We start from the raw sequence: 25492 nt of genomic DNA on the forward strand, positions 1-25492 counted from the left end.
CAGCTGTTACTTTCACCAGCCCCCAAACCCTCCTCATCCTCTTTCCGTTTGCATCATCCCCAGTTGTTCTAATTTGTTTCCTGTGGTTCTCTGAAAGGCAAAGTCTCTCTTCGTCTCCCATTCTGCTCTAGTCCTTTAAGTCAGAAAACAAAGAGATAACAGAAATAAGTTTTAAGAGATCAGCGTCACTGGTAATTTGGAAATGCAAAAGAAAGCAAGGTCCTAATTTTTTTTTACCCAACATAATGAAAAAAACCCAGTAATACTTAGTGTCAGTGTTACGGGAAGATGGGCACCCCCATGCATTACTGGGGTGAAGAGGCATGTAAGCCGTTCTAACTCATCCAGACGGCAATTTGGCAGCATAGATGAAAACACATTAGTATTTAATGTGTGGAGAAGATCATTCTTGCCATTGTCTCTCAAAACCCATTATCTTCTCCCACAGATGTCCTTGCAGCTTGATAAACCCACATTAATGAGATCTGACCATGTGATTGTAGGAGGAAATGGGACATAATCACTTCCGGCATGACCTTAAGAGGTAGTTGCATTGCCCTGTGATCTTCTTTTCATGCCTCTTCCACTGGCTCTTTGGAAACTAGATTGATATGTGGTGCTCAGTTGTGGTATATGGAAGTACAGACCACTCCCCCTAAAGATGGTAGATGGGAAAGGTAGAAATTATTTTGTCCCCTATTGGTTTGGCTACCTTCGGGTACCTCATAGCTGAACTAAATCCAAAATCATGCAATGTGTACCCCCTTTGCTGTGCTTTGGATTGTGATCATTGTGTGTTTCCACCAAAGAGACCTCATGTGAAAGTCTGAGCCTAATGATGTCAGTTCTAAGTGATGTGGATCTTTACACTATAGGGTTTAATAGGAGGTCCTTGTGATGATCAGAGTGTGCCTCAAGGAAGATTATTTCTCTTGGGACCTGAGTTAATTCTCCTGGATGTAATACATATGTGTGTGTAACATATATATATGTATATATACATTTATAGACATATACAAACATATATACATTTATAGATGTGTGTGTGTTTTGAATGTTATCTGAATGTTATAAATGTTCAGTATCTCTGACACTTGTCTGGTCCACATGCATTCTCTCCACATCATGTAAGACAGCCAAGAGATAGAAACAATGTCATACTCTTGAACCTGCAGAACTGTGAGCTAAATAAGCCTCTTTTCTTTGTAAAGCAGCCTGACAGGTATTTCATTACAATAACACAAAATAAACTCATATGCTCTTTGTCCCAGAAATTCTACTCAGCATAATTTGTCTTATGAATCACTCATCTCTGCAGAAAGATTTATGAAATGATGCTTATTATTTTAGTAGCTAACATTAGTACATATCAATACAGTATTCAGCCCATAAAATGATTAACTTATTAGGTATGTAAATTAATGACTAAACTACTAGATTTGATTTACTTACAGGAAATATATCCGTGATATAATACAAATGAATGAAACTATTCAACAAAAAGTGTTCACATGGTGTAGATCTATAAATTTGTTTTGGATTTTAAAAACAGGCAAAATATCTATAGTACTTCACACTAAAATGGCAACATATGAGTGACTGTTTTGTTTCCCTCTCACGTTTCATAAAGACAAAAAAATTACTTCACTGAGAAAAATATTTTGATAAAAAATTAAACACAAAACAAATTATTGTCTCTGAAGTAGGTCTTTTCTTTCTAGTAAACAAAATGGCCCTGTTGAGAAGGGAGGAGCCAATGATCCATCTGCCCTCTCTCCAGTCTGCACCACGCTGCTACCTTTGAACATAGATAAAGCCCTGAAGGACATCAACAGAAGGTGACTGTTTCTTTAATCTCAAACAGAAAAGCTCAAAAGTTGAGATTTCACTTCTGAAACAGTCAAGAGTTTTCAGAATGCAAACGATATCATTTTAACATTTACAAGGCATAGGTGGTCTTAGAACACAAGAAATAAAAGAGAAGAATCCATGATTGAGTCATTTATCGTGGTTATTAGACAAAAAAAATTAATTGAAAGTCTCTTAAGAAGGAATTACAATATTCAAAGAACTGAGATATCCAATGTATGTCATTTGAAACCTAGTAGGAAGCAATGGGTCTACATTCTAAGGCATCTGCGATGGACCACAGTGAAGACAGTGGGATTGGTATCCTCCATCAACGCAGTAGCACAGACCGTGCTCTTTGGGGTTTAAAAACTTCAGCAAACAATGTTAAATAACACTTGGCCTTATGGAGAAGAAGGAAATCCCAACACGTGCTGCAACGCGGATAAACCTCACGGTTCATAACTGTGATGCCCATACATCCATTAAGATGATTGTACGAAACCAGTGTATTAACCAAGCTACAGCAAAAAACCACAGAAGACAACAGAGATTTCAACGTGAGTATCAGTGTGTGTTAATAAAAATGGATTGGCATATGTTTGAGTGAGTATGTAGTTAGGGACAAGAACCTGACAATTTAATCAATAGCATTCTTTATAAAAGATCAAATAGGTGACTTTTAAAAAAACATGCATTTACATGCATATATAAACACATATGCAAACAAACACACACATATTTCTACACACACACACACAATTTCAACTATTTTCATTCTCTGGGCATTACTTCACTAAGATGAAGATGTTTTTCCATCTCAAAAAATAGCTAGATATCAGATCAGGTAAACCCAATCCAAGGATGGATTAGGTTGACAGTCATCATGATTTATGAACAGACTAAAAATCAAAATCTCAGTATCACAAATATCTTCATGTCCTAGTGACATTTTCTTGGTGAAAATTTTTCCTATTTCTTCTTATTCCCAACCAGACTCAAAAAAAAAAAAAAAAAAAAGGGCTCTACTTTACACTATCGCCTCTTCCTTCCCAACAACACTCATCTGTCTCCTAGCAGAAGCCTTGTTGCTCAAAGTGTGTTCTGTGGCCCTGTGGCTTCTGTAGAGCCATGAACCTTCAGTAGAAACACATAGATCTGTGTCCAGCGCAGACCCACTGATTTAGGGTCTGCCTCTCACCATCTCCCCAGAGGGTCTGCCCGCTCATTCCTGTCTCAAGCAGAGAAGGTCTCCTCACTGTGCTCCAAACACAAGGAAAACATGGTGGTGTTCTCCAGGGATTTCTCCCCGTAGCTGGCAGAATAAGGAGTATATTTCAACATCCTCTGTGGTCTCCATTGGTAGTAAACACGGAAGGAAGGCCACATCTTGAGGGACTTTTTGTGAGAATCCCCACAAAGGCTGAACTCCAGACCTACCCTGCTTTGGATTTGAAATTAAAAAGCTTCTGGGTTTTTCTGAACTTCTATTCTTATCCTCAGAACCCCCAAAGTATAAACAGAAGTATATACCAGACAAGGCTCCCTCACTAACTAAAAGACCCACACCCACCCCCAGGTACACCTCTGCATCCACAAGCAGCTGCCAGGGCTCATTCAGACAGGATCGCCACATTTGTTATCTATCAAAACAATATCTACAAAAGTTGTTTTCAGAAACATTTTCAAAGGACAACATCAAAAGAGAAAATGTTTGCCTGTTTTAGTCACTTTGAAAGAGATGAGCATAAAAAAAAAAAAAAAAACAGAATGGAATTTGTGAATTGAATAAAGTGACTTTGTTTTCTAAAGCAGAGTTGTCTATCAGCTCCTTTGATATCGCTGAGGCCATGTAACCACAATGCCACTGAGCCACTCCTGAGAAACACAGAATGACAGGAGCGAGGTGAGTCTCCAGCTGTCAGCTGCTTCGCCACCTTCTTTCACTTGGCCCAAGTAGCTCATTCCACACGCAGACTATATATACAGCCCCGTCCCCCCCCCCACTCACCAGCACCTCGGTCTCCTCCTCTACAATACACACGACCATACCTGGTTCACAGTGAGTGTGGGGGGATTAGGATGATGATCTGTATGCCTGGTGCAGAGTAAACACTTGGCCGAGACAACTATTCATCTGTTGTTGTTTTGAAGCAATTAAAAACTACTTAGGGCAAACTGAGAGGAGCATTGCCCTCTCGAATAAGCATGCAATCGCAGAGGCCAGCTCTTGGATTTTATACTATAGACGATCAGTACATGTTAACTTTAATTGTACTGAACCTGACATGCCTTTCCTATGAAGAAGAAGAAGAGGAGAAAATGATTTGGGGAAAAACAAAACACACACACACACAAAAAAAAAAAANAAAAAAAAAAAAAAAAAAAAAAAAAAAAAAAAAAAAAAAACAATGAATTCCTTTACATGGCAAAATAGAATACCAAATGTCCTTTAAGGACTGTGGATATAGTTGAGTTGACAGAGTGATAGTTTAGCATCTGTGCAGCCCTGGTTTTGATACCTAACACTGTATAAACCAAATCTGCTGGGCGTGGTAGCACAAAGCCTGTAATCCCAGCATTCAGAAGGTAGAGTCAGGAGGATCAGAAGTTCAAGGTCATCCTAGGCTTCTTGGCAAGTTCAAGGCCAGCCTGGGATACCTGAACCCATTTCTCCTGGAGGAGATTTTTCCAGCTATCTAAAAGAAATTTGGTTGTGAATGCAGAGGAAAGCATCTTTCTCTGCCTTCTAGGAAAGCAGGTGATCACTGATCAACTTGAACTAAGGACCGGTCCCTACTTCCTCTCCTTTCTGGGAACAGTTAAAAATGATTACCAAAACCTGTTGAGGAGAGATCACAAGAGTAGCACCAAGAACACTATCCTCTGTCTCCCTGCTGTCTCCACAGTGGTACCTAGCTAGCCCAGGGGTAGAGAATGCAGACCAGTTATAGGGAAAGTCATCCTTCATCACAATCAAGAGAGAGAAGTCAGTTCTTTTCAGGGCATTCAGCAACCAAATAAGACATCACAGCTTATAAGTGCAAACTGCCCTAAAAAAAGCCAAATAGCTCCCAGGCTGCTGAAAGCAGACAGTAAGCTGATTAAATACATTAACATATCTAAAAGGAAAAAAAAAAACAACTTTTTTTCTGCCTATAGGGACAGCAGGTAAGCTAAGAAGGCCTAGAAAAAGGATTTTAGAAGCAATTGCTAAAGGTGTCATTCACATAGCCTGGGGGACACATTATATGAGTCTAGTGGAAGAAAAGGACTGATATTTTGCCAGCATAATTCCAGGCAAGATAAACTCGTAGATTTGCAGCTGTGGTCATGGAACACTGATCCTGCTTGGGTCCATACTTCCCACACAACTAGCTGGCCTGTTGGATCTCATTTCCTCTGTGCAGGCATTCCAGGAGGGGAGTTATGGCCAGAGACAAGGCCTGCACAAGCCCAAGCCCTGTGCAGAGAAAGAGCATTGCGACTTTATTCACGAGTCCTACGATCTGGGGACAGAAGTACTCTCAGTGTGGGTTGACAACTCAGTGTGAGTTGAACCCTAACTAAGGGCACCAAAATCATGTCACCCACATCCTTGGAGGATGGCCAGCCCAGTCAGTAAGGCCTCCACCCTCCACTGTATTCCCAGTCTTTCTTCTGACAGCTTCTCATCAGCTGAGGCCAATGACATCAGCTGCTGATTATTCTATTTGATCACAAACATGTAATTTTCCTTACCCACCATCCTCATTCATCAAAGATATGCAAATTAGGAACAAAACTTGTCAGGGAGTGTATGCTAACGGGCATTCTCACTTCCTTATAGTGTCTATACCTCCAGATGTGTACACCTCGGGCCTAGCAATTCTACTTCTAGGCATTTGGACTTAACTGATTTAGGAAGTGAATTATTTAAGCACAGGGACAGCTTGCAGGGCAGTTCATAATAGAGACAGCTAAGAGATCATGTACATAGCCACACGAGTTTAATTTAGAACTATCTACAGCACAACAACGCATTGCCGGTTTCAGAGGACATTTACTGCCTGCATGAGCCCACGCACTGTGTACTTCTGGTTCCTTTTTGTTAATTCCATATTGTATTTTTGTTTGCCCATGAGCATCTGTCAATAGATACAATGACAGTTCTGAACCAAAGTTGGGGAGCTATTAATGTCTGCATTAAGATTTAAGTCCCCACCCCCACTCTCTGAGCCAAGAAGGAGCATAAGGGATCTCCTAGAGTACAGAGATGATGACTCTGAGGCCACCCAGCTGAGCGGTTGGTTGGTGGAGCTAGGACCGTCCCTTCAGACCCAGCAGGCATCTCCGCTGCCTCCAGATTACAGCAGACCTCTGTCTCTGCTCGCCTCAGTATCAGTGCCTCGGCTCAGGAGTGGAGGTTGCTGTACAGCTGAGTGTTGAGCCACAACACTTGAATTAGATAGTTCTTCATGATTTCTCTTCTACGTGACTTTTGCAAAATGATACCACAAAAGTGCCACTGTAACAGCATTGCATTAGATCTAGAGTCTTCAGAAAGTGTTATAAACTCTAGGCTTCTCCCAGGATGTCTCAGAGTCAAGTGGGGGTTCTGCAACAGGGAAGGAAAATTCCAGTAAACACGCACTTGTGCTGTGTGCCCTGGACCCATCTCTTCATCTTTCTGTGACATAGAAAAGCACACTGGCCCCTCAGAAGTTAGCTGCAGCAGGAGAACGATGCTCCTGCTCTCTTCCATGATCTCAGCCCAGAGACTCCTAACCAAATTCCAGCTGAAACGACAGTTGACAAGGCCACATCCGGCCTTACATCATCTTCTGTACAGCTGTTTTCTCCTCAGGCAACACTCATCTGAAGAGTTGGTTTTTTTTTAAGGTTTATTTATTTATTGTGTATACAACATTCTGTCTCCATGTACGCCCGCATGCCAGAGGAGGCCGCCAGATCTCAGTACAGATGGTTGTGAGCCACCATGTGGTTGCTGGGAATTGAACTCAGGACCTCTGGAAGAGCAGCCAGTGCTCTTAACCTCTGAGCCATCTCTCCAGCCCCTCATCTGAAGAGTTTTGATAGGACTTGTGTTGACTGAGTTTTCTGTCCTGCCCAGTTCCCGCAGCCATTAAGTCCCAATGAAATCACAGAGAGGCCTACATTAATCATAAACTTATTGGCCCATTAGCTCAGGCTTCTTATTAACTAATTCTTATAACTTACATTAGCCTATAATTCTTGTCTGAGTTAGCCACGTGGCTTGGTATCTTTTTCGACAGGGCAGTCATATCTTGTGTCCTCTGCATCTAGGTCACAACTGAAGACTGAAACTTTCCTATTCCCAGAATTCTCATTGCCCTGCCTCTATTTCCTGCCTGGTCACCCTACCTATACTTCCTGTCTGGCTATTGGCCAATCAGCATTTATTAAACAAGTACAAGAAACAAATCTTGACAGGCTAAAACCATTGTCCCACAGCAGACTTGGGAACCAAGTTAAAGTTTTTTGCAGGATACAAGCCAAGAGCCCAACAGACAGGATGCAAAGGGGAGCATTTCAAACATCCTATTCCCAAGGTCCCCAGCTCAGTTGCCACTCCCAGAGGCAGCACTGGACATGAAAGAACAGCATGAAGCATGGACACCTTACTTACGGACACACATGTCCTGGCTCTCATAAAATCCGGGGCAGCACTGCGATTTCCGCCTGTACATAGTTTTCTCCCCATGGCGGTAGGCCGTCCGGTAACTGATTCTGTATGAAAAGGTTGCAAAATTAGCTCTGATTATCAAGCTAATAAGGAATGATCTCTGCTTTAACAAAAATAGCTATCAGCAATAATAAAGGTATAAAAAGCAAAGTGTCTCAAAACAAGAAGGATATAAAAAGAATATAGGCTTGACCACGACTATTATAGTTCATTATTAAGATGCTAAAGAGGATTCCCGATGCCAGCCAATCTGAACTTTATTGCAAGGCATCAGAAGTGCTGTGATTTTTCTACTTCATCTCCCTGGAAATAGATGCAAAGTATTGATTAACTTAATGTATGATACCTATCTAGGTATCATTCACTTATGTTTCAAAGGAAGAATTCATGAGCTTTCTTTTAAAATTCAACATAGTGTCATCCTGCTATGAAATAGAAGACTAATTTTACCATCTGATTCAACTGAAGCCCATTCATTCACTGATTTAAGAAATACATGCATTCCTTAGCATTTAGCACATTGCAGGCACTATTTTAGGAACTAAGGAACGAATGTCAGCAAGCAAAATAATATAAAGACTTTCTATTTCTCTTATTAGAACTTATACTTCTAGAAAGTTAAGATAGAGAATGTAAAATCTGTTTAATAAAGAAACTTATTAGCTGGACGTGGTGGCACATGCCTTTAATCCCAGCACTCAGGAGGCAGAGGCAGGCAGATCTCTGAGTTTGAGGCCAACCTGGTCAGGGCTACACAGAGAAACCCTGTCTCAAAAAAAAAAAAAAGGAAGGAAGGGAGGGAAGGAGAGAGGGAGGGAGGGAGAAAGGGAGGAAGGAAAAAAGATACCAAACAAATAACTAGATCATAAAATGAGAAGGACCACAATCAACCCATAATTTATGATACTATCAATACTTAACTAAGAGAAGTCAGGTCCGAGAGTTCCCTTCATGACAAGTACTGATGTTTTGGGCTCTGTTTTCTCATGGATCATAGATAGTCTATCTCATTTAAATACTAAATTTCAACATAAACTGAGTCAAATATCCAACCAGAAACAGACACTGAGGCCTGAGTTTCTGGGTATCTGGTGATGGCCAAGGGGAAAATGTCTCCAGTTTGTGCTGGCAGACTTCTCCCGGGCACGGGGCCTGCCCTGGAGTATAGTTGACACACCCAGTGTCGATCCATTTAAGGCAACAGATTTCCCCTGTCTGAGCAGATAGGACTTGCAAACAATTCTTATATGGGATGGAACTCTGTGCCCACTTCCCCACCCCTTTGCTGGGATTTCGACCAGCTTGAGCCTGCGCAGGTCTTATGTGTGTTCATTGGACTCCAAGCTTTTTTAGTATATTTTGTTTTTTTCCTGTTTTGTTTGTTTGGATTTTTAAGAGAGAGAAATAATATGAAGTTTGTAGATAGAATCTGAAGGGAAATGGGGGATGGGAAAATATGATAAAAACATGCTGTATAAAATTCTCAAAGAATAAATAATTTAAAAAAACAATGTGTCTCTCCCAGCCAACCTCTATACAGGAGCTAGATGAGGTTTTTCTAACCACAGGAAGAACAGTAAATGTGTCACCTGTAGCTAGACTGTAAGTTCACAAAGGTCGTGGACCATGTCACCCTTTTGCTGCCCCCTGGACTTGGGACCTAAGCCCTCAGCCACTGCTCTCTGGGTGGGTGTGTGGATGCACTTTCTCAAGTAACTGGGGCCTCTGATTGTGTCAGGACTGCATTTGCATACAGGCGAGTGCACAAACATATCCAGGCTTCTGTTACCTGTGCCGCGTGCACTTAAACCAGTTCAGGATGTCGGTGCAGCTCGTGTAGTAAATCTGATCAAAGGGATGAGGGTACGACTCCTGCACAGTCACCGAGTAGCTGGAAAGAAAAGCAACAACCAGGAATCAACATTCCTCTACTGTTACACTAGTGATGTGATCCCCATGTTAAAAAAAAATACATATAAACAAACAAACAAAAAAACAGAGGTTAAATTATCGTCATCTGCAGCCCCGTGCTGATTTTTCCCCTTTGGCAGTATTAAGGATTGAACTCATGCTTTGAACGTTCTTGCCCAGGTCTCACACTGGCTTTTATATTCATGTTTACGCAGGTTTTTGATCGAACCAGCACAATGCAAAGACAAAATAAGCAATGAAATAAAAGATGAGGGCCCACGTTACACCTTGCAACAGAAATCCTTTTCCTGTCCACGCTACGATAATGTTCCCAGACTTCAAAACATATCGCTGTGTCTTTCTGTACTTAATTCACCGCTCTCATCCCAGGATTCCATGCACAACAAAGACCTTTCATGAAAAGTTCTCGCCGTAAGTCGGCAGGCAAACCTCAAGGTTAATAAGCAGAAATACAATCCCGGCATTCAGCACCGACTACATTTCACTGATTGTTTTGAAAGCTCAGAGCAATTGAAGCACTTGGCTTTCATATGCTGGTCCAGCTTCCCAGGCAGCAGAGGAGTGTACAGGACACAAAAATGAAGGCTACCATGAGTTCTCTACATCCAGTTCTGAAAATATAAACGGGCAGAGATAGTCAGCCTGAGGCAGTCACGCCAGCAGCTTGCAACCTCCTAAACGCTCTGTTCTCCTTTACACTCCTCTAAAGCCTTCTTGGTAGAGTGGAAACACGGGATCCTGTGGCCTGGGAAAATGAAATATAATGAACACTGGATGCTCAGTTCTATATTTGTTTGAAGCCTTTTGCATGCTCCAGCATAAAATGGATGTCTACAAGAAAATCAGAAAAATTTTCTCTTTTGAAAGGCTTGCTCCATTTGCTTTGTCTCCATTAAAATCTACACACACACACACACACACACACACACACACACACAAATGGGACAGCATCACTGACTTACTTGCAGTGAAATCCATAGTCTAAGCTCGTTAACAAGAATGATCAACATGAGAATGGACAAAAGGAAGAAGTTCTAACTTCTAACTTGAAGTTCTAACATGAAGAATTCAGCTTAGACAGAGGGGAGACCTGGTTGGACAGGCTGTGCAATGACGACCACACAAACAGTTGGTCTGTAACTGGTCTGGATTGTTTTATACACATCATTGTTTATGCATATCAAGGGGAGAGACATGGAACAATCAGATAGATAGATAGATAGATAGATAGATAGATAGATAGATAGATAGGGATATATAGATGTATATATGAGAGAGCAAGATATAAGATACATATTTCATTTTTGGCATACTACAGTGTAGTATCTAGGGATATTTAAAGATCCTCAAGAAAAATTAGGCAGAAATAGCAAGCCCTCTGAGAAGATCATTGGGCTAGAAGAAGGCAAGGTTGTAATTCTGAGAAATCAGAGATGAGTTTCTTCAGGTCCTCCCGCTGCCCTGGGCCTTGATGCTCATATTTTAAACAGATAATCGGAGCTGGCATGGCAATGTCTTCCCAGAAGCCCTAACATACACGTAGGCGACTATCACTTTTCTATATCATCAGAGAGGCCCTGCTCCTTCCCATAGGCACAGGTTGAGGTGCAAGCAAGCCCTTGTGGGCATGAGGTGACTCATTTTGTGCAAAGCAAAAGACCTCTGCTAAAATATCAGTGCTCTCCAAATGGCAGGTCACATAAGCTCCTAATATTTTCTACAGCTCCCAGCAGCACATTGAGGTTCACACCAGCGCAAGTGCTGAGAGTTCCTTGCCGGTCCGTCTGCTCTCCTAGCCGGTTGCTTGCAAATAACTGAATCTTGAAGCCACATTATTATGTCTCTGTCCCATTCCTCTGGGGCCAGACCTATGCCATAACTATAGACCTGCATCGCCTATAAGAAAAATGAGCCACTTTCCTCATGTGCTTTGGAATAGAAAAGAAAAGGAAAGGAAAAATCAAAGCAAATCCTTGCTTTAACAGGCTCTACAATATGGAGTTTGTTGAACTAAATTAGTTTGTTGGAATTTGACCTGATCCAGGGTTCCCGGACAATTGCAAAGGGATATGCTACACCATCCAGTGTTGTACATACTAGAGACCAAAGGTGACCATTTGTGCACATGTGGGCTTATGTGCATGCTTGGGCACATGTGATCCAGTGCATGTGTATGCACAGGTGTGTGGAAACAGAGAGGTTTGCTTCTCAGGATCCATCTACCTTGTCTTTTAAGGGCAGGGTCTCTCGTTGGCTTAGAGGGCTCTAAACAGGCTAGGCTGACTATCAGTGATCCCAGGATCTCCTGTCTCTACCAATGCTGGGCTTATACGTGTGAGCAAACCTTTCCAGAAGGAAGCTATCCACGTGAACTGATTGACTCATTAAAACCTCGCTGACTGTAGAGAAGCTGGAAGGCTGCAGTTGCAGAACCTAATTCCAGTTGCTCTTGGGCTACCACGAGCCCCATAAAAAGCCAGTCCTTGTCCACCTCTGCCAGACCTGAGATCCTGATAAAAACACATAAAACCTTTGGGATTTAGTAACTTAACAAAACCCTGCTCTCCCCCAGTGGAAGAGCTAAGAATGCTTTCTATAACATCTGAGGCCTATAGTTAAAATTATCCCACCTGGCTGCAACCCACCTCTCTGATATTTCTACCAAGGTATTTTTAAAATGCCCTGATTTTTGACTCATTTTGTTCTGTTATAATAAAAAGCTTCATGAAACTGCTTCTATCTTGGAACAATAAAATTTGGAAACCTAAATCTGTGTTCCTGGGCCATGATCACTCAGATTTAACTCCAAAATAAAGTTTTCCCTTTGAGGTGAAAACTTGGTTTGTGTGTAGACACACGCATAGCCAGCATGCTATGTTTTTTACATGGGTGATGGGATAGACTCAGGTCTAGCTCAGGCATGTGCAGCCTTCTCCTGCTTGGGCTAGCTCTCTACTCCTTCCTCTTCCGGTTTTAAAGAATTCTAAAGCACACTGCGAAATTTGAAAAGCAAACTTTTCAAACGAGAATGAGAGAATTCTGTAACAACTGTGTACCCACAGGCAGCACGCTGCTGTCCGTTGTATTCTTTGGGGTTTAGTTTAAGGGTTTTGGACTCCCTTACATTGTAATCACAAAATGCATACACTGTTGAAACCTAAGATCACATTGCAAACTTTTTCCCATGGTCACAAATGATCTTTGTCAGTGACTGCACCTAACTCACTTAGTATCTGTCATTGGACAATTAGGCTGCCGTTTCTCGAAGAGCCCATTGGCTGGAAGCTGCATGGTGACATCAGGAAGGAGAATGCCTGCAAAACGGCCCACCTCTCCCAACACCCTCATCACTGTGCCATGGTCAGTGTCTGGCTACTGTGTGAACCATGTTGTCCCCTCTGCTAGCAGTCCAGGCCACCACACTGACCAGGAGCTGCTCCCAAAAGGCCTGAAAGATGAAGAAGGTCGAGGCTATATCGTGTAGCACATTTCCTTATAGTCTACTTCCTGTCACAGGTAGCAGGAGCTCCTGCTGCTCAGGACTCGGCACTAACAACTGACCGTGGCCTTGACAAATCCTGCCCCTCACATTGTCCCTTCTCAGAGGGCACCCCAGAACACTCCACGCTTCAAACCCAAGTGGTGAGCCAGAGCCCCTCTCCTAAAGGAATTCGATCCTGGCGTGTTTGTTTAACCTCCACAAACACAGAGAAACATACCATCATGATTTTAACCTATTAAGCATCACAAGGGAAAAACCCCAGCAGGAATTAATTTAAGGTCACAGAGCAGGAGGGGGCAAGCCATCATCACTTGGGCACATTCCAAAGTGGTTAATTACATTTTATCTGCCTGAATTATCTTGTTACTTTAATCAGATATGGTAATAATCATCGTTTCTTCTCTCGGCTCACTTCGGGACTGCTGATTCAATTACTAGCACTTCTGTATTACTAATTGGGGGTTTGGGAAAGGAGCCATTTCTCCTCTTTCATGCCATCTTGATAAGAACCTAGATGAAAAGGCTGGGACTCTTGAAGACAGGGATGGGAGGGAGCCGAGGGTTTCAGAGCTGCTGGCGTTCCAGCAGGATGCTGGGCGGGGCTCCTCCACTCACGGGCTCCCCGTTCACATTTCTCAGGATTTCATTTTCTCTCCTTGTGTTTTGTGTGCAGTGTCCCCAAACCAGAGTTGCTGCAGTAAAACAAGGCATGGCGCTATCTGGAAGTAAACGTTCAAAGATCAGTGGAGATGCAGCTAGCAGGGCCTGGCAGAGGGTCCGTGTGTGCTTCTCCATGGTGAAGGTCTACACACACACCAGGGGGTCTGGTTAGGATGTAGATTTTGACATTGCAGGGCTGGTGGAGCCTGAGAGCACATTTTCCACAAGGTCCCACAGGGAAAGCAGGCTCCATTTCCTGGCTCTAAATCCAGCGTGCAGGTGGTTATCACTGCAAAATAGCCTATGTGAGCCCCTCTCAAACCCTGCTACCAAGAACATGTCCTTGGGACTGGCCTCCTCATTACGGTTTATGAAAATATATGTACTACCTGGACTTTCACAATTTTTTACATGCATGTATGTATGTAGAATATATGTGTGTATTTATATGTGCATGTGTGTATTGTTTATGTGTATGTATGTGTGTGTGAGTGTCTGTGTGTGCACATGCGTGCTTGCACACATGTGCAGTAATATGGAGTTCAGAGGACAGATTACGGGGACTGATTTTCTGCTTTCACCATGTGGGTCCTAGGAATGGACCCAGGACTTCAGGCTTGGCGCAAGTGCCTTTAGCCACTAAGCCATCCCAAAGGACCCACATTTGGTCATTTTAATGGAGCTAATCTTTTTCACTATTATTAATGCACTTTGTTTTCTTATGCCTTTCCCAGGAATCATCAGCTTCAAAGGAAACATGTAGCAACAAGGAGGTTGTGGCTGAAAAAAAAACCCACGTCTTTAGTCTCCCCACGTCCTTTAGTCCCCCACGTCCTTTAGTCCCCCAAGTCCTTTAGTCCCGCACGTCCTTTAGTCCCCCATGTCCTTTAGTGCCCCACATCCTTTAGTGCCCATGTCCTTTAGTTCCCCACGTCCTTTAGTTCCCCACGTCCTTTAGTGTACCCATTGTCTCCTTGCCTCCTAGTGAATATTTCAGGGTTGACTCCAGATTCTACCAGAGACTACTGTGGCCTGCCTCTCTCACTGTGCATGTTCATATCCATGTTTGGCCATCTCCTTCACTATCAAGAGGTGGGTCCACTTTTTAATAATCTACTGAGTACATGCCACACCCAAGGTCCCAGACAGTGGGAATTATCCCTGGTGAACAAGGCAGGACAACGGCACGTTGACAGCATTGCTCAAATGAGGGTAAGGAATCAAGTCAAACCTGCTCTTCCCAAAGGTTCTGGTTGGAAGATCCCACATTCCTTTGGGTCACCCCCTCAGTAGCTTCATATCTCACCATGCTCAACATCTCAGTGCTGAATTCCCAGCCACTCCCAGGCAAGTGTTTCTGCCTGATTTCCTAAGCCCAGCCCTGGTGGACCATCCGAACCTACGCGCACTTCCCTCAACTCCCTCCTCTTGTCTTTCCACATGGGCAATGATACACATTGTAGGCTCTAAGCTCTGGTGGACCAGCTTCACATCACAGTCAAGACATTGGCTTTCAAGATCCATTGATCTGCAGCTCTCAGCATCTCACACGCTTAACTGTGTCTCACACCTAAAGCCACCAACCACTAAGATGGTTAACTGTCAGCTGGTTCCTTCCAGCTCCAAGTTTGATACCATGCATACTCATGTGTGTGCGCGTGCGCGCGCGAGCACACACACAACACACACACATTATTGCATGTTTCAAGCTCATTCCTACTATTTTAGTATTACCTATTGCACACTTCCTGACTGAAATATCCTAGGGAAGATGCTATTAAGATGATAAAGGTAATTAGTAGGTGCCTCTTCCTTTCATTCTATATGACACTGTTACTACCATAAATTCAAACAACCTTATATTACCTATTTTCTCTACAGCATAGAGTTTCGTGTTCTGTAACTTCATTAACTGATAAAGTAGTCGCGTTTTGTTACCCAGATTCTACGCTGCCGACAGAGGTGGCAGCAAGATCTGGTTCTAAAATGTACATAGCACCAGGTGGAAGTCACTGTCATGTTCCCATCACTTTGTTAATAATGGCACTGAGGGTGACACAAAAATGTCCCCGAGAGCTGGTGAGACTGTACTTCAGCCCGTCCAAATGCACCTCATGGTATAAGTACTGGACACCGTCTACTTGGTTAAACCTTCTGAGGAACTGTTACTTTGTGGGGTACTAACTGCCCTCGTTCCAGAGGCCCCCAGGCAGCTCTGCAGCCTGCATTGCCGACACTGTACCTGATAGGGCAGGTTTGGCGTTTTCGGCTTCAGCGGGAACTGGAAGATCCCTAAGGTGGCCTCTGATTTTGTGCATTTTGGATATTTCCTACTGTGAATCTCCCACCTGGGTACTCTGTCTTCTGTCTTCATGTAATCTATCTGATGCTACCATCTCCAGTGCCCCACTGACTGTTTTGATTGCAGTTCTATGTGATCTTCAAGACACCAGCTTCCAGCTGTCTTCCATGTGTAGAAGCCCCCTCCCCATCGCCAACTGCTATCCACTCCCATCTTCCAGGGCACCTCAGGGGATACTGCCTCTACACCTCCATGTGGCCTTCCCTGTTCATCCAAAAATCAGGCTGCAATTTGTTTAACATTTGGGATTTAACCCAAGTCAAGAGTGCCACAGCCCTGCCCCCGCCCCCGCCATTAACTCCACTTCCATTTTGAGACAAGCTCTTGTTAAGTTGCGAACTCTGTCTTGAAACTGATTCCGTAGTGATGGCAGACCTTGCTTGAACTTGTGATCCTCCTTCCTCAGCCTCATGAGGAGCTGGGATGGCAGGACTGTGCTACACCAGACCTGGACCAGGGCTGGCTCCAACCACCAAGCTACCCACGGCACAACTGCTTCAATCCCATACAGTTCAAAGTATTTGTCTAGCACATTACACCAGGCTGCTTCTCACTGTTCACGCAACAGCCTCACGCAGGGATCCAGCTCCTCATGTTCACCACGTTTGGTAAGTGCTCACAGACTTCCACCCAAACTCTAGCTCAGTTACTGTTTCCCTCCATCTTACCACTGTGCCCATGTTAGAGCCACACACAAAACATGCATTCCAGGGGCAGTAACGTGACTCAACTTATCAAATTGATTGTTCACAGGAAAGCCATTTCAAAGTGTCTTCTCAGATTTCCAGTCTACGCATCAGGCCTGTGGGGATAATGGAATAGACTGGTCTGGCTGCTTTCGGGACGCTTACCTTTCCCAGTGGCTGCACACATTGGGGTCTTCCAGGTTCAGAGAGGATGCTGTCCTCATCCAACAACACAACAAGGAGCAGATGACGGCCAGGCATGAGTTTGAAGAAATGGCCATTTTCTTGGTAGAACAATCTGCAGGAAGAGAAACAATGACGTTGCGTTATAACCACCAAACAGAATTGTTTCCAGTAGAGCAGGGGACTCAGCGCCAGTTGTCACTAGGGCTGAAACACACACAGGCCACCTATTGAAACAGGTGGGTCACCAGATTTCTCATGCCGGGAGAGAGAGTTATTTCTTGTGTTGAGCCGGGTGCTGGCCATTTTGTGAGTGACTAAAATATGTAGATCATCATTAATGACCACCGTGACGAAAGCTCTTCTGATCCGTGCCAGCTGAAGCTGAAGAAACCCACTAGGGCAACACAGCTTCTCTTGCAAGGCATATTTCCTTCCAAAAGAAGAGGGCCTACAGAGGAATCTGGCCTCACTCATCCCGAGAATGCATGATGAAACAGAGGCTCCTTTGAGTGTGGAGAGAGGCACCTCAGCCTCAGGCTGAGATTCATAAAGCATTTCAACTCATCCCACAGGCAAGGAGTGCCACTCAGTCCTAGGCACAACAAAATGCAGGTATCTAAAATTGCAAAGCTAACACCCTTTCCTGCCCATTGAGAAGCCTGGTCAAATGACAAAAATTTCTTCACATAGTGCTTTGGTTTTCCCATCATTGGAATAAAAACAAAACCAATTCTCTTACAGTGGATACCTGGAAAAAGTGTAAATCTGTTTAGACATGGCATTGAAGAAAATGAAGCTTGAGTCTATGGCAGCAATGTATTTGGAAACCTGGTAAACAGAGACACTGGCAGGAGGTAGAAAGGGATAGAAGTACCAAGACAGGGGTAAAGACATGAGGGGGGGAGGGCTGGGTGCATTTAGGGAGCGCAATTAATACATGTAGGAGGGAGAGAGAGAGAGACAGAGAGAAACAGAGAGGGGAGGCAGTGGACATATCACAGTGGGTTTGTAAGGTTCCCTAAAGTCTGGGGCTTTGTCCAAGCACAACAAAGAGCTACTTGTCATGCCCCAAAGAAAGTCTGGCCAAATGGTCAACTGTGGTACCTATTGGCATACCAAAACACAAGCTGACCTCCAGGCTTTCTCAAAATCACAAATACCTGTTACAGAGTCCATGCCGGCTTCCTGGCTCTTCTCATCCTACCCTACCCTAAATGTCCCTAGCTCGTGGGCTTTCCTGCCCCGCCCCACTTCTCTTCCATATAACCCTGTCATTTTTGGTCGTGTGCTTTCTTGGTCCTCCCTTTAGACTCTCTCTCTCTCTCTCTCTCTCTCTCTCTCTCTCTCTCTCTCTCTCTCGGTCTCCTATGTCTACACACACTCTCTTATCTTCCTCTCTCACTTCCACCCCTCTCCTATGGCATGGTCCAGCCTGTTGGCCATGTTTAGTCTACTGCTTTTTCTCCCTGCTCTGAACTCTTCCAGATGTCTCTGGCTGTATTCTCATTCATATCTCCAATAAAAACCTTCCCCTCAACCATACCTCGGAGAGGTCCTGTCCTCACTTTATACACTACTACAGTGTGCAGGAAGACTGATTCTATCCACATCTGTCAAGGAGAGGGCGGACAGACCACCAGGAGTGAACTAGAAAGCAACATCGGTTACCAGTGACGCTGGAAATGTTTTAGCAGATGGGATCAGCATGTCTTGGTCACATTATGTAGGAATAATCAAGGAGAAAGACTTGGGATTTGGCCCTAGGGGAACCGGACAGCCTACCACTGAGTTCAGCTTGGATATCTTAAGATTGAGGCTCCAATTAGGTATTCAAGCAAAGCCACGAGTGAGCATTTATCAACCTCCCACTATGTACAGAGACTACACCGGGCGTGAGTGTTTCAGAGCTACAATGATACGCAACAGGAAGTCACGTGTACTCCTTCACTTTCTAGAACTCAGACAAAAGGTTTCCTTCGCACACTTTGTCATCAGCACGTCATAGAAATGGACACAGAACGAGAAACAGCTGGCCTACTTACAGATTACAAGGAAATTAAGCATTGTCTTGCCTACGGAAAAACTAGCAACAGTGGGCCCTATTGCCTGACTGACCCAGTTGCTTTCTGGGTGAGAGCTGGCATCTTGAGAAGTTATGCTAACTTTTTACATCACAAAAAGTTGTCATATGGGGACAAAATGTCCTAACTAATAACTTGGTGGTTTGAAAAGATCACATAATTTTATTGCTGTTATTTAGTTTGTTGTATGATTCTAGGGGCTGTAGCTGGGGTCTCATGCATGCTGGGTAAATGCTCTGCCCCTCAGCTACATTCCCAGCATGGTTTCCACTTTTAAAAATTTTTGTGAAAGGCTCTTGATAAATTGCCTAGACTGGTCTCAATCTGATCCTGAAGCCCACACAGGCTTTGAACCTGCAACCTTCCTGCCTTAGCCTCCAAAGGAGCGAAAATTGCTGTCTTGAGTCATCACGCTTGATAACGTTACTTTAAATAAATAACAATAATAATAAGTATAGCAGAAAAACCTGAAAACTAAAATATGATAGAGTCATCAAATTCATTAGAAGGACAGATGGAATGAGGAATTTTAAATTCTTCAAGATCAAGACCCCCACAAGGATAAACACTTTAAGTGCCTTCTATTCTAACAAGTTCCCCATCTCTGACCCCACAAAAGAGAAATCAAGGGGAAGTATTTAAAGATCAAGAAAAAACATCATGAATTTGCAGGGTAATTAAACAACAGTGTAAGCCATCAAGAGAGGCTGTGAAATCTTTTAAAAGGGTAGTCACTAAATAATTCCAATATTCGAAGCCTAATTAGGTAGCCGAACTCTGACTTATGAATCAGTGCAAATGAGCGAGACTTTCACAGGCTCACATCACGAAGCTGTGGGCCGTGCAGCTGACTCTCATACAATCTAAGAAGTTCTTCCATGGAGGATGGGATGATAATTCAAACTGAGCAGGACAGCAACCACTTCCTCTCTGCTACCCTAGGCTACACACCGCACTGAGGCCTGTGTGCCAATGTTATCTTCACAGTAACTTGATGGGAAAGCAGGGGGCTCTGACTGTCCGCATTGTACAACTTCGTGGTTAGTGTTCCCTCGCCCACCAGCAAAAGAAAACATTGAGTCTAGTTGGTTGTAACAAATAAGCAGAGAGAATCTTTCCCCACCCCGTAGCTCCTCTTTGTCCAGATAAGTATTTCCCTTCAATGAAGTATGAAATATGCTCACTCGCTTTCATTATGTCCCTCACAGGCAAACATGAAGGCTGGTTAACAGTAATCTGCCAACGACTCATAAACAATTACCCCAAATTGGGATTTTTTTTTTCTCCTGAGCCACCATTTCAAATCAAACCATCTATTTACCAATTAGAACTGTTTAGTCTGGAAAGTTAGAAATTGCTGCATGCTAACCAAACTGCCAAGAAAAAAAAAAAGCCTCTGTGTTTTCTGTTTTACTGTATAACTTGTATCATGAATTGTCAGTTTTCCTTTCTCTGGACCCAAGGCAAATAATCTCTGGGAGGGGCTGGCCAACAAGACAGACTGTGGTCACCTCCTCCTTGCTTTGGTCTTTTTGTTTGAGTTATTTTGCTCTTGTTGTTAACTTGCTTGTGGGTAGGGGTGTGCGTGTGTATGTGTGTGTCTACAGGTCAACCCTAAGTGTCTTCCTTAGGAGACTTCTGCCTTGTTTTTATAGATAGGGTCTATCCCTAGGATCCGGCTAGGTGGCAGGATGGTCAGTGGGCCTTAGAGACCCGCCTGTCTCCACCTTCTGAAAGCTGGGATTACAAGCAAGCACCACCTCAGATTTTTACCTTAGTGCTAGGATTGGTCTTGCTTTCTTTATTTTAACATAGTTTCTTTACTGATTCTTTGGGAATTTCACATCATGATCCCTAATTACGCTCCCCTCTCGTCTCCCCCACATTCTCCCCTCACTCCTGCAGCCTCCCCCTAAAAAGAAATTAAAAGAAAACCAAAACAAGGCATACAAGCAAGCAAACAAACAAACAAGAACAAAATAAAACCCCCCAAAACCTCTTTGCTCCTCCATCTGTCCCACCTCTCCAAAACCTCTTCATTCATCCTGTTGGCATGGGGAGCCTCAGCGTGTCACACAGTGCACCCTTCTGTCCAGTCAACATTACGAGCAAATGTTCATTGCAATGAGCCATTGGTCAGGTTCAAGGCCTCTGGTTTCTGACACACCATCGTCACTGGATCCTCACCAGAACTCCTCTGGGATAACCTGCTGCCACCCAGAGTCGTGGAGATTCCACAGGGTGAGTCGCTTCACAAGCTCCAGCGGGTCCTGCATGGGGCAGCCGTAGGGTGGACCGACCCAAGGCCTGGCTGTGGGGCTAGAGCCTGCTCCCCTACGCCCATGCCATCTGGGTCAGTCTTGGAGGCCTGTGGTGAGGGGTGGGGCCATCTCTTCTGAGTGGTTTGGGGTCAGTTCTCTTGCTACAATGTCTAGCAAGGGGCAGGGTCATCTTTCTCAGTGCCAGTGAAGGGCAGGGCCAGCTCATCATGGCTCTCTGATTTCATCATGTGTGGTTCCTATGATCCCCCGAGGTGACACAGGCCACAGACATCAACACAGACACAACTGCAGCTGGACTATGGATCCAGACATGGCCCTCAGCACCATCTCGAGCCCAGATGACATCCTGGCTCTGGGTGGAAGCGCTGACCACACAGATCAGGATGGCTCTGGCAGCGGCATGGTCCCCAGACACCACCAAGGCCTCAAATTGAGGCCCAGCCCCAGGCTTCAGTGGGACAGTTGCTGGCAACAGTGGCCCCTCTCCTCTATTGCTTAGGGTCTTAGCTGGGGTCATCCCTGTGGATTCCTGGGAGTTTCACTAGTGTCAGATTTCTTGCTAGCCCCATAATGGCTCTCTCAATCAAAATATCTCTTTCCTGGCTTTCCATCTCTGTCCTTCCTCCATCTTGACTATCCTGCTCCTTCAAGTTCTCCTTCCCCTCCCTTTCTCCCATCCTCTTCCAGTATTTTCTCTTTCAAAATTGAAAAAAAAATAGTTTTGTAAATCATTATTTTCATTGATAAGGGTAACAAAGTGGCGAGTTGCTCCATTAAAAATAGATGTTTTGAATATCTTTAAAACTCTAAATTGGATGTTAAGTTACCCTCACCCACTTTCTCTTCATTTTCAAATACCTTTCTTTACGATTCCATTTAACAAATTTTTAAATGTAGAAAAAAAAAACCTGTCATTTGCATAACCCCCTAGTGCCAAACTTGATTGCATCTCAGATCATTCACTTAATTATTCTGGAAAAATCAAAACAGAAAATCAGTCGAGCTGATTAGCATTGCTAAAACGCTGCTATTAGGGTAAGGAAACAGCCTGCAGAGTTAACTCTTGCTGCCTTGGAGCTCTGCTTGTTCAAACACGGAAGCCATCATAAATGGGGGGGGGGGTGAATAAACCCATGCACTGGAGAGGTGTGACTTCTAATAATAGGCTGTTTCTTTATCAGTGTGTCAAGGAGAAATAAATAACGGGGTGTTGACGTACTAATTTATGTTTGTAACAACAGAGGAATAAATGATTCTAGGTAACCCTTTCTGGCTCTAAAAAATCTATTCCCATCCTAGAATCATTAAGTTTGCACGGAGAAAAACTTGGGTGCTCTCGCACTAAGCTTCTTATCCTAAACTAATGTCTTCATTATGTATGTCCATTTTCCCGCCATCAGTTGCCCCCCTCACCACTCCCCATACTAAGAGCCTGTCATTTCACTTGGCCTTTCAATCTTTTTTTTTTTAAACAAATTGTCTGCAGTTAGTGGTGTAGTTTAAAAAACAGCGTGGACAAATCACACCATACAACAAACTCTCATGTTGGAGGTTTATTGGGGAACAAAGGAGAAAGGGTTGGGGGGAAGTTGGAAGGGAGAGGCAAGGAGTAGCTGGAAAGGGAAGTGGGACGACCAGGCAGAACTTTTAAGTAGGGCTTAGCACACACACAGAGAGACTTCACAAGCCTAAGCATATGCGCACTGAGGCAGTAGGATCCTGGGCTGGCCAGGTCTCTACTTAAATGCTGACAATGTATGTACAGGAGATGCTTTTAGTGGCCACAGCTGAGGACCCTGGGAGCAGGCTAGTGTGTGATGCCTGCAATACTAGCAAGTAGGGAGTGGTTGTGGTTTGCAGCTGATTCTCCTAGGTCCCCAAGAGTAGGCCAGCATAATATCTGAATGCTAACAATTAGTCCTCATATGGCTCAGCTGTGAGATGCGCAGTGTGCCTCATGGCTCATGAGCCAGTGGACCGAGTATCCACAGACCAACTTCAGTGATACAAAGCCAGTAATGTTTGCTCGTTGTCCTGAAAACAGACACAGATAAGGACCTCCATGGAAATACAACTGGGCAGGCAAAAAGGAAGATGGGAGTCACTGTCGTGGGTTCTACTTTCACCATCCAAGGTTGATCAACATAGCTCACAGTTTTAGAGGCTCCCATTAATAACTGATTGTCGACCTCTCAGGCCTTTGGTGGCATAGTACCTCCTGGCTAGAGAACATGGCAGAGGGTACTCCGCTCATAGTATGGTGTGAAAGGGAGAGATGGCAGGGTCCCACATCCCTCTCAAGGACATACCCCAATAATGAGGTGTCATCCCTCAAAGGTTCTGTTGCTTCTTCCTGGTATTACATTTAAGAATAAGTGACATAGAAATCCCCTCTGTGTGCTGTGATTACCATTAATGAATAAAGAAACTGCCTTGGCCTGTTGATAGGGCAGAACTTAGGTAGGCAGGGGAGGGGAGAACTAAACTGAATGCTGGGAGGAAGAAGGCAGAGTCAGGGAGACGCCATGGAGCCACCAGAGTCAGACAAGCTGAATGTTTCCTGGTAAGCCACTGCCACGTGGTGATATACAGATGAATAGAAATGGGTTGAATTCATGTAAGAGTTAGCCAATAAGAAGATAGAGCTAATGGGCCAAGCAGTGATTTAATTAATACAGATTCTGTGTGATTATTTTGGGGCTGGGCAGCAGGAAACCAACAAGCAGTCCTCCTCCAACAAATAAGCCTTTAAGACATGGGCCTTTGGGGGGAACATTTAAGATGTAAACTATAGCACAAAACTAGTTATGCTAACAGTATATTCTGTTGTCTAAGCACAATTGCTCTTTCAAGTTCTATATTGCTATGTCTAATTTTTTGCTTCTTTTTTGGTAGGGAAGGGGTAATTATTTATTTGTATTAGCCTGCTAAAATCAAATCCTGTGACCTAACACAGATACTCTAAATAAGATTAGCGAGTTCTACGGTAGTCACACAGTCTACCTAGAATGCTTGTGGGATGGGCAGCTTATGGTTACCAACATTAGTAAAAGAAAACCATCCCTATCAAACCTTATTTCATAAACATAATTCAGTAACAAGTATCCTCAAGCACCTACATATACTAATATGTAGTAATAATACAGAAGATGCATTTAATTGTGGTTTCGATATTTCTTAGGGACTTTGAGCAGAACAGGACAAGGCGTTGGTGGCACAGGTTGTGAGGCAACTCACAACCCATACAGAAAATGCCACAAATTAAACAGCACAGCCTGGTGCAGGCTGTGGTTGGGATGGAAATAGGCTGGTATGGGAACTCTGGACTACAGCTCCATCTACTTAACCAACCAACCCCATAATTAAGGAACAGTTTGGAGAAGATCCCAGGGGCCCAATCATCAATCCTAGGAAGCCTTCAATAATGTTCGTTCCTAGGAACCCCTCACTCACAATACATGGAGGAAATTCACAAGCATTTATCATTTCAGGCCCGTAGACAGGATAATATGGGAACTTTTGTGACCTGTAAGGAAGTCATGGCTTCTGCCCTTGGGACCTCAAATTCATTAAAGAGGAAAGTGATAAGAAATATATGGCTATTTGCCAAACAATTCAAGCTGGAAGTGGCTTCTCAGGGCTTAAAAAGGAATGGAAATCAATGTAAGCTGTGAAGGTTCATGAGAGAGGTCAAACTGATCATTGGCTCTAGAAGGAAAAGAAACTAGGGATTCCTGGTGGTACCTCACACACAGCCTCACTGGCTCTGGGGTGGGTCTGTTACATCCCTAAGGGGAGCACTCAGATTAAGTGTCTCCCGTGGAAGCCAGACAATTAAAGCAGAGCAGAGTTGACTGCCACACTTATAATGGGTCCTCAGCATCACCCTGATAAAAGGAGCCTTTGGGTAAATGAAAAGCCCAGGAGGGGTCACAGGGTCAAGAGAAAGGTGTGAGCCAATCCTTGGGGTAGAAAAAAGAAGGTTTTCTAAGGGATGTGTAGAGAGTTAGGAAGGGGGCAGCAGGGCTGGGTGGTAACAGGCTTGAGCTGTTAGCCAGTTTAACCAGTTCCTGTGGCTCTGTTGTGGTCTAACTCACTCCTTAGAGCAGGATCTTTGGGCAAAGAATGAGGTGAGGGGGAAATGAGGAGCAATGAGCCCAACCAAGGGTGCAAGTCCTCTGGAAATGAGGAGTGGATGAGGTTGCTGCGAGTCAGTGTGAGGTAAAAATTACCTTCCTGGGGTAAG

The 25492-nt window shown here is 43.9% G+C and overlaps 1 protein-coding gene across 1 annotated transcript in view; it reads right to left on the reverse strand.

The window, feature by feature from the left end:
• Megf10 (multiple EGF like domains 10) overlaps window positions 1-25492 on the reverse strand; it is a 155685-nt gene that overhangs the window by 91918 nt on the left and 38275 nt on the right. The window contains exons 2-4 of the mRNA XM_050120904.1: window positions 16863-16995; window positions 9345-9446; window positions 7499-7599 (exon numbers count right to left, since the gene is read on the reverse strand). Of these exons, the coding sequence (XP_049976861.1) occupies window positions 7499-7599; window positions 9345-9446; window positions 16863-16978 (319 nt within the window). The 5' untranslated portion in view covers window positions 16979-16995. The remainder of the gene's footprint in view (window positions 1-7498; window positions 7600-9344; window positions 9447-16862; window positions 16996-25492) is intronic.

This window comes from Alexandromys fortis, unplaced genomic scaffold (assembly GCF_014885135.2).
Source record: "Alexandromys fortis isolate MF-2015 unplaced genomic scaffold, M_Fortis_MF-2015_v1.1 scaffold_181, whole genome shotgun sequence".
Classification (NCBI taxonomy): Eukaryota; Metazoa; Chordata; class Mammalia; order Rodentia; family Cricetidae; genus Alexandromys; species Alexandromys fortis.